This window comes from Ictalurus furcatus, chromosome 26, assembly GCF_023375685.1.
Source record: "Ictalurus furcatus strain D&B chromosome 26, Billie_1.0, whole genome shotgun sequence".
NCBI classification, from domain to species: domain Eukaryota; kingdom Metazoa; phylum Chordata; class Actinopteri; order Siluriformes; family Ictaluridae; genus Ictalurus; species Ictalurus furcatus.
In genome coordinates this window covers 18,399,930-18,417,347 of record NC_071280.1, presented here as the reverse complement: position 1 = coordinate 18,417,347, position 17,418 = coordinate 18,399,930, and the positions used below count along the sequence as shown (strand labels likewise).

At 42.2% G+C, this 17,418-nt stretch overlaps 2 protein-coding genes across 2 annotated transcripts; both read left to right on the top strand.

The window, feature by feature from the left end:
• The first annotated feature begins 780 nt into the window (after window positions 1-780).
• On the top strand, window positions 781-13,880 carry samd1b (sterile alpha motif domain containing 1b). Its single transcript, XM_053615317.1, has 7 exons — window positions 781-2,317; window positions 6,445-6,730; window positions 6,807-6,901; window positions 7,246-7,306; window positions 7,428-7,524; window positions 8,690-8,804; window positions 8,906-13,880. Exons 1-7 carry the CDS (start codon window positions 1,313-1,315, stop codon window positions 9,053-9,055), a joined length of 1,809 nt encoding a protein of 602 aa, XP_053471292.1. The 5' UTR covers window positions 781-1,312; the 3' UTR covers window positions 9,056-13,880.
• A 564-nt stretch (window positions 13,881-14,444) lies between these two features.
• Window positions 14,445-17,382, top strand: ndufb7 (NADH:ubiquinone oxidoreductase subunit B7). The gene is made up of 3 exons (XM_053615332.1): window positions 14,445-14,699; window positions 16,027-16,195; window positions 17,187-17,382. The coding sequence occupies exons 1-3, from the start codon at window positions 14,585-14,587 to the stop codon at window positions 17,269-17,271; spliced, it is 369 nt and encodes a 122-aa protein (XP_053471307.1). The 5' UTR covers window positions 14,445-14,584; the 3' UTR covers window positions 17,272-17,382.
• Window positions 17,383-17,418: the final 36 nt, after the last annotated feature.

Here is a 17,418-nt window from a genome sequence, read left to right as displayed (position 1 = left end):
TAAGGGATCGTCTCTAAAGTTACATACAACATCGTTGTACACATTTCTAACTTCAATAGCATTTGAAGGGAATGATGTACAGTCATATAACCAACTGTAAAGTGTTCATCTAGGTGTCAGGTATGAGACACACCTTTTAGATTTCTGATATTTATTAAAATAAGCTATTAAATCATATATAAATATTGCCATGTATTTCACTACATAATGGGCTCATATACAAAATATACCATTATTTAAAGCTCAATAGCATTTGAAGGGAATGATGTACAGTCACACACACACACACACGCACATATATATATATATATACATGCACACACACACACACACACACACACACACACACATATATATATATATATATATATATATATATATATATATATATATATATATATATATATACAGACACACACACATTATATGTATATATATATATAAATTATTTCATTAATAGGACATCTATTTTTTGAAGAAAACCATTCAATCCAGTACGGGTCATTTTGAAACCCTTTATGCATTCATGAAGGTTTTTTTTGGTTCATGCATTATAGGACTAAATATCAAAAATCTAAAAGGTGTGCATCATACCTGACACCTAGATGAACACTTTCCAGCTGGTTGTGTGACTGTACATCATTCCCTTCAAATGCTATTGAGCTTTAAATTATGGTATATTTTGTGTATGGGCCCATGCAGTAATAAAATACATGGCAACATTTATATATGATTTAATAGTTTATTTTGTTAAATGTCAAAAATCTAAAAGGTGTGCATTATACCTGACACCTAGATGAACACTTTACAGTTGGTTATATGACTGTAAGTCATTCCCTTCAAATGTTATTGAAGTTAGAAACGTATATAACAATGTCGTATGTAACTTTAGAGACGGTCCCTTAATTTCCGCATATCCGCGAATATCGAACCTCCAACGTCAAACCAACTTTATGCCAGTAAAAGAGCGCCTCTGACAGATAACTCCGCCATTCCACCTTAAATAATCACTGTAATGTTGAACGCGCAGTGTTTCCGGTCCACCTTAAGCGCCAACGCAGGCGTACAGCGGGGCTTCCGCTTCGTCCGCGGCCGGGCTCGAGCGGAGCAGAGAAGCGGAGCGCTTCTTTTTCTCTCTGCTTTTTTTTTTCTCTCCTTTTCACCGTCGCTTCATCTGGAGACAAGCGGAGCAGCGCAACGAGGCCACGAATCCTAACCGGAAACCCCCCTGGCTGCAGTGGCGTGCGCTGAGAAGAAACAAACAAACAAACAAACAAAACACAAACAAACAAACCAATATATATTTTTAACGATGTCCGAACCGCGGTACCGAGAGTGGATCCTGGAGACGATCGACTCGCTGCGCTCGAGGAAAGCGCGACCGGACCTCGAGAGGATCTGCCGGATGGTGCGCAGGAGACACGGCTCCGACCCAGACCGCACGCGGGCCGAGCTCGAGAAGCTCATTCAGGAGCAAACTGTGCTGAAAGTTAACTACAAGGGTTCTGTGTCGTACCGGAACGCCGCCAAAGTGCAACGGAAATGCCGACGGAAGGTCGAGCAGGCGGGCGAGCGCACCAAACACGCCGCTTTCGACAACAGTGGCAGTAGTAGTAACGCCAAGAACGACGACAACATCAGCGCGCGTAGTCCCGCGGACCGGGAGGAGCGCGAGCTGACGCCGTGCAGAGATCCCTCACCCAGCAGCTGCTCGCGCTCCGCTGAAGAGAAACGGGAAGAAGAAGAAGAAGCTGTTTTGTCTCCTGCGACAGGCGGAATCAGCAGTTTCGCGAGTTGCGACGGAAGAAACGACTCGAGTGACGCCTCAAGTCCTGCCGTTGGACGGGTCGAGGGAGGAGGAGAAGAGACGCGCTCTGTTGTCAGCCACGCGAGCACCAACCTACCCGAGTCCGAGCGGCGAACTTGCACGAGCGCTCGAAACAATAAGCAACACGCGCCCCAACTCAGGGCTGCAAAGAGCGGCGTCAAAGCGGCGGATCTGGGCGACCGGCTCGTGGCGGCCGTGTGGAGTCTGAGCGAGCGGAACAGCCGGGGTCACGCGTCGCTCGGGCTCAAAGAGATCCTGGGCTACCTCGGCACGCAGGCCGCGCACGCGGACGGCGAGAAGCTGACCCGCCACCGCGTCAAAGTGGTGCTGGAGCGCGAGATCGAGAAAGGTCGCCTGCGCAGGACGCGCCTCGGTCACATCACCGTGCCTGCGAGGAGATGGGGGGGGAGCACGGGGGCGACCAAGGCGTCCGCGCGACTCCCGGCGAACACGAACAGCGCGCCGCAGGACGGGCGCATCTCAAAGCAGGTAACTCTATAAATGTATTTACACCGGAGGCGGCTCGAGCATGCTCCGCTCATAAATAATTAAATACATGATAACGGTACGTGAAGAAAGAAAATTGGGGGAAAGCACGCGACAGACACATCCGCAACGACTCATTTCCGCTTTTTTTTTTCCTGATAAATTTTCAACACAAGTGACCGAGTGCACGCGATTTGTTTTGAGAAGCACGCACTCACAGATTGACAAAAAGACATCAGCGCAATCTTTCTTTTGTGTGTGTATTTGAGTCATGTATGTGTTTTGCAAACGTGACGGTTGCGCTCGGTGTGTGTGTGTGCGCGCGCGAGCAAGCGCGGGGTGGAGAAGGTGGGGGGAGGACAAAAAAAACCCCGACACCTCTCTATCGTCTCTGTTCTGCTGGAGGCGCGCGCACAAACTGTCTGCGTGCCCCTGCTGTTTCACTTGAACATACACCCAGAAAAAAGAGAAGAAAAAAAACAAGGTGCGGCGGACTCGAGCTCGTGCGGGCTCCTGCTTTCTCCCTTGTTCGATGCACGCCGCACGTTTCAGCGCGCGCCTCTCGAGCTTCTGTAAAACAGCGCGCTGCAGTTTAGCGTCGAAATTTTATCCGTTGTGCGTGATTTTTTTTTCCCTCCCCCCACAACGGCGCAGTTCGCCAGGTTTTGTTCACATGAAAGTTGTGCTGGATGTTTTTCACTAGGCGGTGTCTGTTAAGTTCCACGCGCTCGGAAAACATGAGGGAGGGGTCGGTGAAGGGGGGCGCGAGGCTCGCGACTGTTTTTCCCCCCTGTAATAAGTGAGAGAAATGGACGGAGCGCGAGCTTGCGCGGTCGAACTTGACCTGGGTCTCGCGATGGTGGATATTTCACCGCGCCACTAGCTTTTTTTTTTTGCCCCTTTTCTCAGTTCCTTTTCGCGCGACTCTCCGTCTAGCTTGAGAAGCACGCGAGTTTCATTGCGCTTTTTTCCTCCTCGCGGCGGCAGCAACGTTTTACTCTTTTTGATTACCAAAAAAAAAACAATGGCGACGTCCCAAACCTTTGCACTAAACATTATTTCAAAACATTACGCCACCTCCGGTACAGATGATGATATGTGGGTTGTTTTTTTTTTTCTTTCTTGCTTTAAGTATGCGATTTGGGACGCGGCCCACAGTCCCGCAATCTCTCAAACGGACATTCTCGGGCATTACTGTGCTATTGTTGGAGAAGGGATGATTTTTTATTTATTTATATTTTTTTGAGGAGGGGTTGCTGGGGCTCGCGAGACTCCGCTTCTCTTCATGTTCCTGTTAACGCTCTGGCGCAAAAGAGCGCATAATACATTGTCCTTTTTTTTTTTGTTGCGCGCGCGTCTTTCACATTAGCATCTGTGCACCGACTGCAATGATTGGTGCGCACATCCGGTACTGTGTTTTTCAGCTCAGCAAGGTTAACGACTACCTGAACCGTGTCAGCAAAGCAGAACCGAAGCTCACCAAAAACAAAAAGACCACAAGCAAGGACTTTACCTCAAATAAATGATTTCTATAAAATGTTATTACTCTTCACACACCACCGTCGGCCGCTAATACACCTCATGATGTTCTTTACTGAAACCACGATTAACCTTTTGGTGTTAACCAAAACACCACTAAACTACACTAAACTAGGCCTGTAGTGGGGGAAATTGTTTTGGCTTTTAAGCAGAAAACAAATGCCTGAAACTTTATTATTATTATTATTATTATTATTATTATTCATTCTCTATTATTCATATGTCAAAGTCTGGACAAAAGTGAGGTTCTTATATCAACATCTCCCTGTGTATGTATAGATATGTTTCTCTGACTACCTCTGAGTTTTTAGGACCTCGGCAGAATGAGAATAAAAATATATAAATAAAAACAAATTTCAAAATGCATTGAGTTAAACAGTTATATCAGTAATGCCATTCTGTCTGATTAAGTGGTTAAATATTATAAGTAAATGGTCTGCACTTATATGGCACTTTACACTGTGTCTCATTCACCCACTCACACACACACTCGCACACCAGTGGTAGCAGAGCTGCCATGCAAGGCGCTAACTTGCCATCGGGAGCAGCTTGGGGTTCAGTGTCTTGCCCAAGGACACTTCGGTATGTGGAGTCACGTGGGTCGGGAATCGAACTGCCAACCCTACGATTAGCAGACAACCCGTTCTACCACCTGAGCCACAGCCGCCCGTAAGGGTCGGTAGAGCACCTTTTCAACATTGGATTATTTTTAACTCGGTGCATTGGCTATGCATTATATTTTTTCTTTCTTGTTTTCTCGTGCTCTCGACACAACAAAAGCTGTTTTTTCACAACGTAATTTTATAACAAGAAATTCTCGCGCTTTGTGAATGGGACTGGTGTTGCATGCACCTTGGCGTCTTTGCCATCGCCGTCATGCTTTCGATAATTTCCCGCTGTTGAGATGGACTTTAACTCTGCGTTAAGAGAGAGGGTGTCCCAGAGGAGAACCAGGGTCACTATATTGTCTTCGACAATAAAGTTGTAGACCTGACAGCCTCCTCGTCAAGTGTCGGACACTAATGTAGAAGTCGTCAATCACTGACGGACACAGTTTAAGCTTTAGTGAGTTCCCGATCAAAGTAAATACAAACTTGTTCATCCATGATGCTGCGGGATTGTGCTAAGCTTTTGCTGCCTCCAGAAAAATAAAAGCAACATGTTGTTACAGTGGATATAAAAAAAAAGTCTACACACCCCTGATAAAATGGCAGATTTGTGTGATGTAAAAAAAAAAAGAAAGAAAGAAAGAAACCAACTTAAATCATGTCTGAACTTTTTTCACCTTTATTATGAAATTGTAACATATAAATATCAATGACAAACACCCAGAAAATTTTTTTTGTGAAAAAACCTTCCAATACCCAGCTTGTGTAAGTGTGCGCACCTTTTTATGATTGGGAATGTGGCAGTGTTCAGAATCGACCAATCACATTCAAACTCATGTTAAATACTAATTAGTGTACGCCTGCCTTCAATTAAACCCCAAATAAAGTCCAGCTGTTCCAGTAGGATTTTCCTGACATCTTCTTGGTAACATCCAACTGGCAAAGCCATGGGCCAAAAAAAGAGCTTACAAAGCAGGTACAGGATCTCAGTGTTGAAAAATATCAATCAGGAGAGGGTTACAAAACAATTCCAAGGCATTGAATATACCATGGAACACTGTAAAGACAATAATCACCAAATGGAGAAAATATGGCATGACAGTAAGACTACTAAGAACAGAATTGATGAGAAGATCAGGAGAAAACTGGTCAGAGAGGCTGCCAAGAGGCCTACAGCAACATTAAAAGGAATTGCAGAAATTTCTTGCAAGTAGTGGTTGCTCCCTACATGTGACAATCTTCCGAATTCTTCATATTTCTGGGCGATGGTGTAGGGTGGCATGACGGAAGCCTTTTTTAACCAATAAATAAATAAATAAATAAATACATCCAATCTCCCAAAACCACGTGGAATAATGTGTTATGGTCCGATGAGACCATGGTTGAACTTTTTTCTGTAATACCAAAGATGTTTGGCACAAAAAACCAACAGCACATCACCAAAAGAACATCCTCAAGGGGAAGCACGGTGGTGGTAGCATCGTACGTTGGGGCTGTTTTACTTCAGCTGGAACTGGGGCTTTAATCAGGGTGGAGGGAATAACGAATATCTCCAAATACCAGTACATTTTGGCACAAAACCTTAAAGCTTCTGCTAAAACACTTAAGATGAAGAATTTCACCTTTCAGCTTGACAACAACCCAAAGCAAACCTCCAGATCAACAAAGGAACGCCTTCACCAAAACACGGAACGGCCCAGCCAGAGTCCAGACCTAAATCCAATCAAAATCCAATCTGTGTGGTGACCTGAAGAGGGCCAAAAAACACCCCAATAACGAAACAAATAACCCAACTACACTACCCAAGATGTGTAAACTAGTGGTTCGGTTAAAAGAACAAACCAGTGTTTTTAGTTGTGATCTCTTTTTCTTAATAAATTCCTTGCCATGGCAGTAAAGAGTGTGTACTGAGTCATGGTGAAGAGAATCAGTGTTGAGATCAGATTAGTGTGTTAGATAAACCAGTGTGCATTGTGTATACAGGAAGAAGTAAAGGAGGAGGAGTCGATGGAGGTGGTAAGCGAGGAGGATGGCAAGATGGAGGAAGAAGCCGAGCCTCCGACACAGCTCGAGCCCCAGAGCACCAAACCTGAAGGAGAAGCAGACGTCAAAGTTCACGCACACACTCCACTTTCAGCTGCTGAGGAGGTGAAGGCGTGTGGTGTTACTCACACACCGGCCATCGTGGAGGAGGAACTCCGGCCTTCACCGCAGTCATCGCCATCTAAACTGAGCTCCCTACAGGAAGCTGAACAGTGTGGCAATGAAGGTGTGTGTGTGTGTGTGTGTGTGTGTGTGTGTGTATAAGTAAAGGAATCGTTTGTCACCTGTCAATTTCTCTGTAGTTGAAATGGTGATGCCGGGAGAGTTGATTCACACAGAAAGTTTAACACAAGATCAAAGAGAAGCCATACCTGACCAAGTGACCACACTCATACAGGTAACCGCACACATACACACACACACACACCCCTGCAAAACACACATACACACATCTACCCCTACAAAACATTCACTCACACACACACACACACACACACATCTACCCCTACAAAACACTCACTCTCACACACACACACACACACACACACACACACATCTACCCCTGCAAAACACACACACACACACACACATCTACCCCTGCAAAACACACACACACACACACATCTACCCCTACAAAACACACACACACACACACACACACATCTACCCCTGCACAACACTCACACACACTACATTACAACTTTGTGGTGCTGCAAACATTCACTCTCTCCCCTCTTTCAGGATGAATCGGTTGTCGTCTCAGACATTGTCGCGATTCCACCCTCTATTCCAGTTAAAAGCTGTAAGTATAAATTTGTAATTTTGTGCGTAAGCGTGAACGCATGTCTGTGTGCCAAACCCAAGCATGAACAATCTCGTCAACTAGCAAGCATTTGTTTATAATTTGCTGTGTGTGTGTACAGATTCAGTGTGTAAGGCTGAAGTGGGAGTGTCGTCCTGTCTGCTGACTCCATCTGCCTCTCCAGGAGCAGCCGAAGAACGAGGGATGAACGGAGGAGTGTGAGTGCACCGCATGACAGTAATGCATGATGAAAGACACACTCTTTGTGGGGTTTTTTTTCACTGCTACACACAATACAATTAGGCTGTGACGAATAAAATAGTCTCCATCCCGCGCTGCACACGTTACGATTTCATGCCTTGGTTTTGTATCTCATGGCTTCATTAAGTTCTGCGCACAATTAACTGTACAGAAAACATGCAGAATACCAGGAAGTGCTGGATCAAGTGCTATTTTGTCAAGCTGCTGAATAATGAGTGCGGAGGCCAATTTGTTAAATTAAACCAAATAGTTTTTTTGTAGTGATTAATGTGATGATTACACCTACAGCTATTCATGCAGAAATATGGCAATATACAAGACTCTCTTTTATTTTAAACTCTTAGTTTATTTCAGCGCTTGCCCTCTTCTCAGAAAACCCTGTCTTGGATAGCTCTACTCCAAAAAATTCAGAACCCTCTGGGGCACTAAATATTTTAAAAGGGTTTAATAATCTGTATAACACGTCCAGAAAACCGTCTGGACTCGAGTCTCCGACTCTCAATACAAAGCTTGATCAGGGTCAAGGATTTTAAACGGGATTTACTGCGCGTTCAAGTCCTCCTGAGAAGTCATGAATACAGGGTCAGGTGCGTTGAAGTCACTTTGATTCGGCGCAAGATGGTAGTGTACCTTCTCTTAATTAATGAAACAATTACAGCAAGGGGTTTTAATTCTACTTCTAGAAAATGAAGAATAAAGAGTGTGCATCAAGTGTGTTTTGCTTCTTTTTTTAAAAAAAGTTTTTAATCAATTTATGAAGCCTCTGTAAATTTTATCATTGCATGTTATATCGTAATTGTACAATGCTATCGGTATTTAGTGTATAAAATATACATATACCAAACACATAATAACTGAAATCAGCTCCTGAGACGAGTAAACATTCAATTTCAACCAATTTACGTTGCATCCGTTGATTCCACCATGTTTTCTTACGGACACGCCCACCAACTCAGAAACTCGGGGTTCAAAGAAAATCCAGAGTTTCCCCACTCTTTGTATTGGCACTCATGCGCGTTTAACTCGTATATACGAGCTTTCTGACATGGCTTGAACGTACCATTCCTAATAATCACTGACAGACCAACTTATTAATGCGTCTTGGATTCTGGTGTGTGTTAGTTTTGTAAAGTCAGAGTCCAGCATCACAAATCTGATCGACTGGACGGTGGCAGACGTCGCAAGTTATTTCACCGCGGCGGGATTTCCAGAGCAGGCTCTCGCCTTTAGGATGCAGGTATGCGCTTGACACTTCATTACCTATAAGCATAAGTTTAAAAACTGCATGTGTAGGTAGTAGCGCAGGTCTAATTGGCTCTCACTGTTGTTGTGTAACAGGAAATCGATGGGAAATCACTCCTCCTGATGCAGCGCAATGATGTCCTGACCGGCCTGTCAATCAGACTAGGCCCCGCCCTCAAGATCTATGAGCGCCATGTGAAGGTTTTGCAGAGGACCCACTTCCAGGACGACGAAGCTTTCTGCTAAGACACGAACTCTCGGTTCCATAGCGTGCACACGCTCAGATTTCTCTCTTGCACACAATGGAGCTTTCTACAGAGACACAAGCGACTCACATACACACTTCTAATGCACTCCATACTGGATTTTCCCTTCCCTGTTAACGGTGGAATATTCCAGATGTTTGTCTTAACGATACTAGCGCACACACTCGCACACGTTATTATCTCTTTCCATTCCTATGAGGACGAAGAACATCCAGCGAAGCATGAAGACGCTCCTGAGACATCACTGCACACTACAGAGTGACAAAAACAAACGTTTCACTAAAGATGGACCGATCTTGTGTGTGCAGCTGAGATGGATGTGATTCCTCGGCTCTTGAACTTTGACCTGCGATCAAATTCAACAGTCGATTTCACAGATGCGTGCACTGTCCATTAGGGGCAGCAGATGTCACACCAAAACATGGACATGTCTCCTAGTTGATGATGGCATGTTTGAGGACTTCCTCATAGGCTGAAATCAGATTTCGTGTGCAGGATTTCACACCAACGCTGGACGTGTTTAGTCGGCTGAACAACGTTTTCTTTTTTTTCGAGCAAGAGCTCACCAAGATCTTTTAGAACGGATTGCTGAGTCACAGTTTCTGACCTACATATCTGCGGCACTGCATCCCAGTCTTCCCTACGAGGTTTCATAGCAAGTTCTAGAATCTATGCCAGAAAATGAAAATTTTTATTGGAATATATCAGATTTTAGAACAGTTTCTAGACTCCTCCCAAGGACCATTAGAAAGTTCTGGATTCTGTATCAGAAAATGAATTGTAGAATCTGTCAGATTCTAGAACCGGTTTTATAGCCTCCCAAAGTTCCATAGAACATCCTAGATCCTGGATTCTGTATAAGAAGTGTAAACTATATAGCCAAAGGTTTGTCTGCCCCTGACCATCACACCCATATGTGCTTGTTGAACATCACATTCCAGATTTACTCCCCCTATGATGTTATAATAAGCTCCACTCTTATTGGAAGGCTTTCCACTAGATTTTGGGGTGTGGCTATGGGGATTTGTGTTCATTCAGTTGCAAGAGCTTTAGTGACGTTGAGGTCAGGCGCTGATGTTGAGGACTGAGATGGTCTGGGGTGCAGTTGGTGTTCAGGTTCATCCCAAAGGTGTTCAGTGGGGTTGAGGTCAGGGCTCTGTGCAGGACACTCGAGTTCTCCTACCTTCTTCTAATCTTCACACATCATTTCTTCATGGAGCTCACTTTGTGCACATGGGCATCGTCATGCTGGAACAGTGTTTGGGAAACTGTAATTCTACAGAATACAAAGACACTGTATACAACTTTGTGCTTCCAACTTTATGGCAACAGTTTGAGGAAGAACCAAATATGGGTGTGACAGTCAGGGGTTCAAATACTTTTGGCCATATAGTGTAGCTTACAAAATGGAACTCCCTTTAAAAATGCTAAGCAGTGCGATAATGCTTAGTGTGCTATAAATTTCCATTCAGAGCCGGAGTCCACCAGCAAAATCACATGGACTAGAAATCATTGCTGCAGACGGTTGTGCTTTGTACATATGTAAATGTGACGTGAATTCCACCTGTTCAAATTAGGAATTAATGATGGACTCCTCACCAGCAATTCCATCCCTCACAAAAACACAGATGGTGTTCAGAAAGTGTTTTGTAGCTGGAGTGTTGATCTATGGCATGTTTTCGGCAACCAAGGTCACTCGAACAAGTCGAGAACCAACAAGTGGATTTGTGGGTTAGCAAGCTGACTTCAGACTTGTACTTGGGTTAATGTGGAACTTGCGTCCTTTTCCATTCAAGTGAACTGGACTTTGGTGTCGACAAATTCCATTCGACAGAAGTTCTCCGCTCGTTTTTATGAGCTACAAGTAATCGCAACATGTTTGTTGTGGCTATAAAATAACTGCGATTTTACTGTGGTCATCACAGGCCCAAACTCTACACCAGTTTTGGGCCTGCATATGTGATGATGTTTGGTGTGCGGTGACACACATGATTCACCTTTCGTAGTGTCTGGAGTGAACAGTGTTGGAGGTGGACACACTGCTCGGTTCCGCTGACATGCTGATGATCCGTGGGTTTTGTGAGCGTTTTTAAAAAACCTGTGGGTCATATTTTATTTGACATTCCATTTAAGACTCTTTGCTGATGAAATGGCTGTTGTTACATTTTATTGATGGGGCATTTCATAAGCATCCTTCTTCTATACCCAAAACTGTAATATGTGTGAATAAGTAAATACTATTAATAACAATAATACTATTGTTAATATTGTAGTTGACGGTTTACCAACAAGCGACGTTAGTCGCCGTAATTTTGATGTAGATATCCGATCGTGATCTTACAGTGTTATTAGTTGTAAATGAGTGTATTGCAAGTCGCCTATGAAGTGCTCTATAAATAAAATGTCGGTGAAGAACTGCAATAACATTCTCAATCATTCAAACAAATTCTCTGATTAAGGGTGGGCAATATGGGAAACATGGTAATATCACGATAATTGAAGGCTTTCTCACGTATCGTGTGTATATATTTCCTATTTCTGAGGTTTTCCAAAGAAAAAAATAGTTCAAGTAAAGAAAAGAATGTACAAAGCACTAAAAATTACATGGGAAAATACAGAAGTTTGATTTTTCCTTTCAGTGTTTACAAAAAGAAACTAGGATTGACTTGCCATAACGCTCAGCATAAAATACCGACTTTGATTACACAATTATTACAAAATAAACAGCTGGGCTAATGCTAGCTAACTAGCTATCTTGGCGGAAAACATAGATGATGTTTTTAATGACATGTCAGCTAGCTTGCGATAGCTATTAGAGAGATAATGTTAAAGTTAGCAAAAATAATTGCGTAGCTGGTTAATGTTAGCGCCATGCTACATTTATGTAGCTTGCTAGTTTAAATAATGTTGCTTAACTATTACATTGTGTAATTAAGACCAGTATTTCATGCTAAGCCCTGACTGATTGCATGACACAAATCGGGGTGTGCTAATTTATCGCAATAACAATACCATGTTGTCATATCGTCCACCTCAAACACAGATACAATCTGTGAGAGTTCAAAGGGAAAATGTCGACCATCTTTGTTTTCTGATTTTTTTTTTTTAAGAGGCCCTGACAGCTGTGTGTAACTGTTTCAACAGTAACTGTTATTTATTACTTCATATTTTTTTTTTATAAATCTTCCTTTTGTGTGGTCTTGTCGAGTTGAATACATCATGATGCGTATAGTCTTTGACGTGCCCTGTGTGTATGTGATCATATAAAGTCCACTATTTCATTATTCGACCATTATCCATCATTCTTTGTTAGCAGGAATTGTACACGGTGTGTTTTTATAGACTGAAAGCAGTAGAAAAGGTGATGTGATGCATTAAGTGAAGTCCATATTAAGAGACCAAAGTAACACTGTGTGTTAGGAGTGTACTTGTGATACTGTCTTGAATTAACTGTGTATGCCAGCTTAAGTAAATTAAATGGTGTGTGAGGTGGACATTCGTGTAGATTTCAGTGTCATACACATCAGAAATCGGACTTTAATGAGCATCGTCTAAGGAAAAGATTTAAAAGAATAGTTTACTAAACAGTTCGTGACATTTTAAGACTTGACTGTGTGTTAATGTGGCAACTTATAAAGATCAATTTGGCTATCCTAAACTACAGCTGCCCAGAGATACCGTGCATTTTATTTTTCTGTCTTGACATCTTGTAATCCTGAGAAAACAACTTAATGTGTAATGATTAGATGTGTAAGGCTGAAGAGTTAAAATACAGTCAGCTACTTTAGCTACCATTGTTTGTTTTTAGGTGGCTTATTCCACAACTATATGACCGTCGAGAGAAATTTTAAGAAATGCGGGTTGTTCGACAGCTGTTTAATTGTTGCTACATCTTTGGATGTGCTCTTTAAATACAGTAATGCATTTATTGACTCAATAATGACTTAAAAACATTGAGTGAAGATCTTGAGATAATGCAACAAATCACAATAATAATTGTTATTATGTAATAATACCAATAGTATCAATTATTATGTAATAATATTATAAACAACAACAACAATAATAATAAAAACGAAAGGTCTCACGGAATTTCTCTGAGATAAATACCGAAATGTCCATCATTTTTTTTGTATGCATTGTCACACACCATAGCTAAACCCTTTTGTGTGAACGCAGCTCTTGACTGTTAATCTGTTGTTGTTGTTGTGTTTTGTTTTATTTTTGCACTATAACAGCTCTTCAGTGCTGTGTGTTTGTGGTAGGGTGTGTAAGATGTTCTCATTAACTTGTCCCAGGAACAAGACAGTGATGAATGTGCACATCAGTTTGATCACATGTCCGAAGTAGGTCCCACATTTCTATGCATCAAGGCTTCATGTCACTGAGGCCTTTTACTCGTTCTCATGCTGCTCTGTACCGTGTTTGGGTTTGTTGTGTCTGTAGGTTTATACCTCATCTGTGCGATGTTCCATGGGTTATTAATTGTCGGTTGTTACTTTTGTTAAGAAGGAAAAGTCATTTTAATTAAAAGCAAAAATACACCTGTGTGTTTGGGTTTGTTGTAAAAAAAAAAAAAAAAAAAAAAAAAATTATTAAAATACGCTACTGTGGTATGAGGTGTTCCAACCTTCATCAAAAAGAGACTCTGATTAGCTCTGTTAGCTAGCTAGCAATAATCACCTAAGGTAACTTTAGCTAGCAGTAGCCTTCTGTGGTAACATTAAACAAATTTACATAATCTCTTGAGGTAACTTTATAATAACCTCCTGTTGTAACTTCAGCTTTAATAGTAACTTCCTGTGGTAACTTTATCCATAACAATAGCCTCCTGTGGTAACTAACTATATTCATAACCTCATGTGGCAACTTTATAACAATAATCTCCTGTGGTAATTTTAGCTTTAATAGTAACCTCCTGTGGTAACTTTATCTATAATAATAACTTCCTGTGGTAATTTTAGCTTTAATAGTAATCTCCTGTGGTAACTTTATCTATAATAACCTGCTGTGGTAATTTTAGCTTTAATAGTAATCTCCTGTGGTAACTTTATAATAATAACCTGCTGTGGTATTTTTAGCTTTAATAGTAATCTCCTGTGGTAACTTTATCTATAATAATAAACTGCTGTGGTAATTTTAGCTTTAATAAGAACCTCCTGTGGTAACTTTAGCTTACTTTATAACAAAATACTTCAGGTTCAGATGAACAGATCAGGACTAGACACCTAAAATCAAAGTGTTCTGTAAGACAGGTGATCGTGATACAAGGGCTAAATGGAGGTTGTGGGTGAAACACTCGGTGCGGAACTAATGTTTACACCGCGCGCGTTCATTCCGGAATGTGTTACACGTCGTGCCAGCCGACCTGCTTGTTTCCTGCGCAAACCGGAAATAAGCAGACGAGCGGTTCTGGAGGTGACCGAGTGGGACTCTGTTTTCTTTATAAAGGAACGGTCTTTATAGTTTGAAGTTTGATCAGGCGTATGGTTCTGGTTTAGAGGGTGGAATGGGGTCTCATTTGGTGCGGAGCTACATCACGGAGCGGGACGCGGCGCCGAACCCGAAAGGCCCGTTTCAACACGACCCGCAGTTCGGCTTCACCGAGGAGAGGAAAGAGAGAGGTGTGTTTGAGATAAACAACAACAACAAAATAATTGCATCGTTATAGAAATATAACAACCACAGCAAATCAGCCATTTGGGACACAGCTCATGTTAGTTACCTGCACACTATGACCAAAAGTATGTGCACCCCTGACCATCGCTGTTTTCCACTAGTCAAGTGGGTTTTTATTGTCAGTCCTCTATATACCTTGTAAAGGTCGAAGGATAGTGGATTTTACCGGTAACCGATTCATCAACCCATAGTTTTTAAAACTGATGCTGAATGAAAACACAACACTCAAAGTAAAATATTGCTGAACTTTTAGTACAAAAATAAGCAGTACTGACTGTACCGTGAAAATGTACTGTACTTTTTAAATGAAATGCATATATAAATATTAATATATGAGCTATTAATAAATATTGAAGTAAATAAAAGTTATACATGTTTACCCAAAAGTAACACTCCAAATTACAAATAAAAATAGACGAATAAAAAACACTTCGAATAACACAACAAAATTAGTCTGTGATGTTTTTCATTTCGCCTCTAGAGACCGCTCTCTAGAGATTTTCACACACAACAGTCTCTGGAGTTTACACAGAATGTTGTGAATAACAATAAAAACATCCTGTGAGTGGAGGGTCTGCAGGCTGAAACACCTTATTGATGAGGCTACACTCATCTAAACTGGACAGATCAGTGGGAAAAAGTGTCACTGTTCTTTTTTTTTTTTGATCTTCTAGTGTATATGTGAAGTGTGCACTTCTTATAAGGACATGTCTCTAACACTTTTTGCAGTGCATTGTGGGATTGCATTAGTACGCTAAATGTTCTCCACTTACAAAATGGCAAAACATCCAAAAACGGTGCACTATAGAGTGCATGTGATTTCAATCTCAAGCTTTATAATTCAGGTCTGTAATTCAGACACCCCTAACAACACCCCCCCCCCCCCCCCATGAGGAACATGACCAAGTTCAAGGTGTCGACTCGGCCTCCAAATTCCCCGGATCTCAATCTGATCGAGCATCCGTAGGATGTACCGGACAAACAAGTCCGATCCACGGAGGCCCCACCTTCGCAACTTACAGGACTTAAAGGATCTGCTTCCAACATCTGGGTGCCAGATACCACAGTCCATACCTCGACGGGTCAGAGCTGTCAGACCTACACGATATTAGACAGATGGTTTTAATATTATGGCTGAATAGTGCACATGTGTGTTTAGTATGTTGGAGCAGAGAAACAGTGCTGACCATCACACACACACACACACACAGGACCTAAATTGGTGTGGCTGTTGTATATAATCCGAGATGTGTGTTGTGATTTTTTTTTTAGAGCCTGTGGCCACACAGGAGCACATGAACATGGCGATGTTGCCGCTGGAGCAGCGTGATTACTGCGCTCACTACTTGATCAAGCTGATGAAGTGTAAGAGAGACAACTTCCCCAACTTCCTGGCCTGCAAGCACGAGAGACACGACTGGGATTACTGCGAACACCAGGAGTAAGCTCTTCACTTTACACTCTTTATTTCTCCTGTGCAATGTTCAGTGGCTGTTGCTTAGAAATCCCTTGATACCAAGGTGCCTCCGGATTCTCAAATCTGATTGGTCGGAAGGTGTTGTTTAGAGCTCTATAACAGATTTCCAGTGTGTGAAAGTTTACACTTTGTGGTTTTTTGGTAACGTGTTTTATTAACTTAAAAAAAAAAAGAAAAAAGAGAGATGCTTGTGAAGGAATGAATTATAAAAGGAAAATAATACAAGTTTGACTATAACAGCAGGACATAAAACCTCTCAGCAGGTGGGTGAACTGGCCAAAGCACTACGTCATGACTGATTAGTTTTAATGATTATCTAATGGCAGTTTCATAGGGTTCTTAACTGAGAAATGTAATGCTGAAGGTACGTGATATTTCGATCGTGATGGCGTAGTAGAAAATCAGTAACGGTTTCCGTGTGAGTTTCCCTCAGAGATCTCTCCTTGTATGCGATTGGCCCGTATATCACACGGTGGCTTGCCTCGTTGCTAGAAGAACTAAATTTCTGGATAGATTTAGCAGGAAAACTCCTTTTTCGTCCGACCTTTGACATCTCCCTACTGCAGAGTCGTGCCTCTTCTGTTTGTTTTGTTGGACAAAAGGAGCCGAATACATGATCGTTCCCTTTTCCAACCCAAAACGAAACTGATTTTAAAAAGTCTAACCTCGTGCTTCCTGCATATTTCGCGTGGACGTCTGCTCTTCTTGCTGTACGAACGTCAGGGCTTTAACCCGACGGTATTCTTAGACCCTGACTTGTGTGTACTAGCATGATGGAGTCTACAGAGCGTTTCTCTTAAACCTGCCAAATTCTATAAATATATTGGTGAAAATTCCACTTATAGTCCAGCTCTAGGCATCGATGTAACCTGTAGGTCATTTTTATTTTAAATCCCTTCATCTTTATCTCCGCTTATGCATTTTCTCCTATTTTTCTTTTCCTCTCCGTATGCAGTTACGTGATGCGGATGAAGGAGTACGAGCGAGAGAGACGGCTGAACCTGAGGAAGAAGAGGATGGAAGCGCAGGCGGCGGCATAGTCGTCCCTCTTCACCTCACCCATCCTCCCCACTGTCCTCTTGTTCATGGCGTCTCCCTCTGTAAATACCAAACTGCTCTCGACAATAAAGAGCACCTTTATCCTGCTTGCACTTCGTGTGTCCGGTTCAGTGTTTATTATTTTAAAC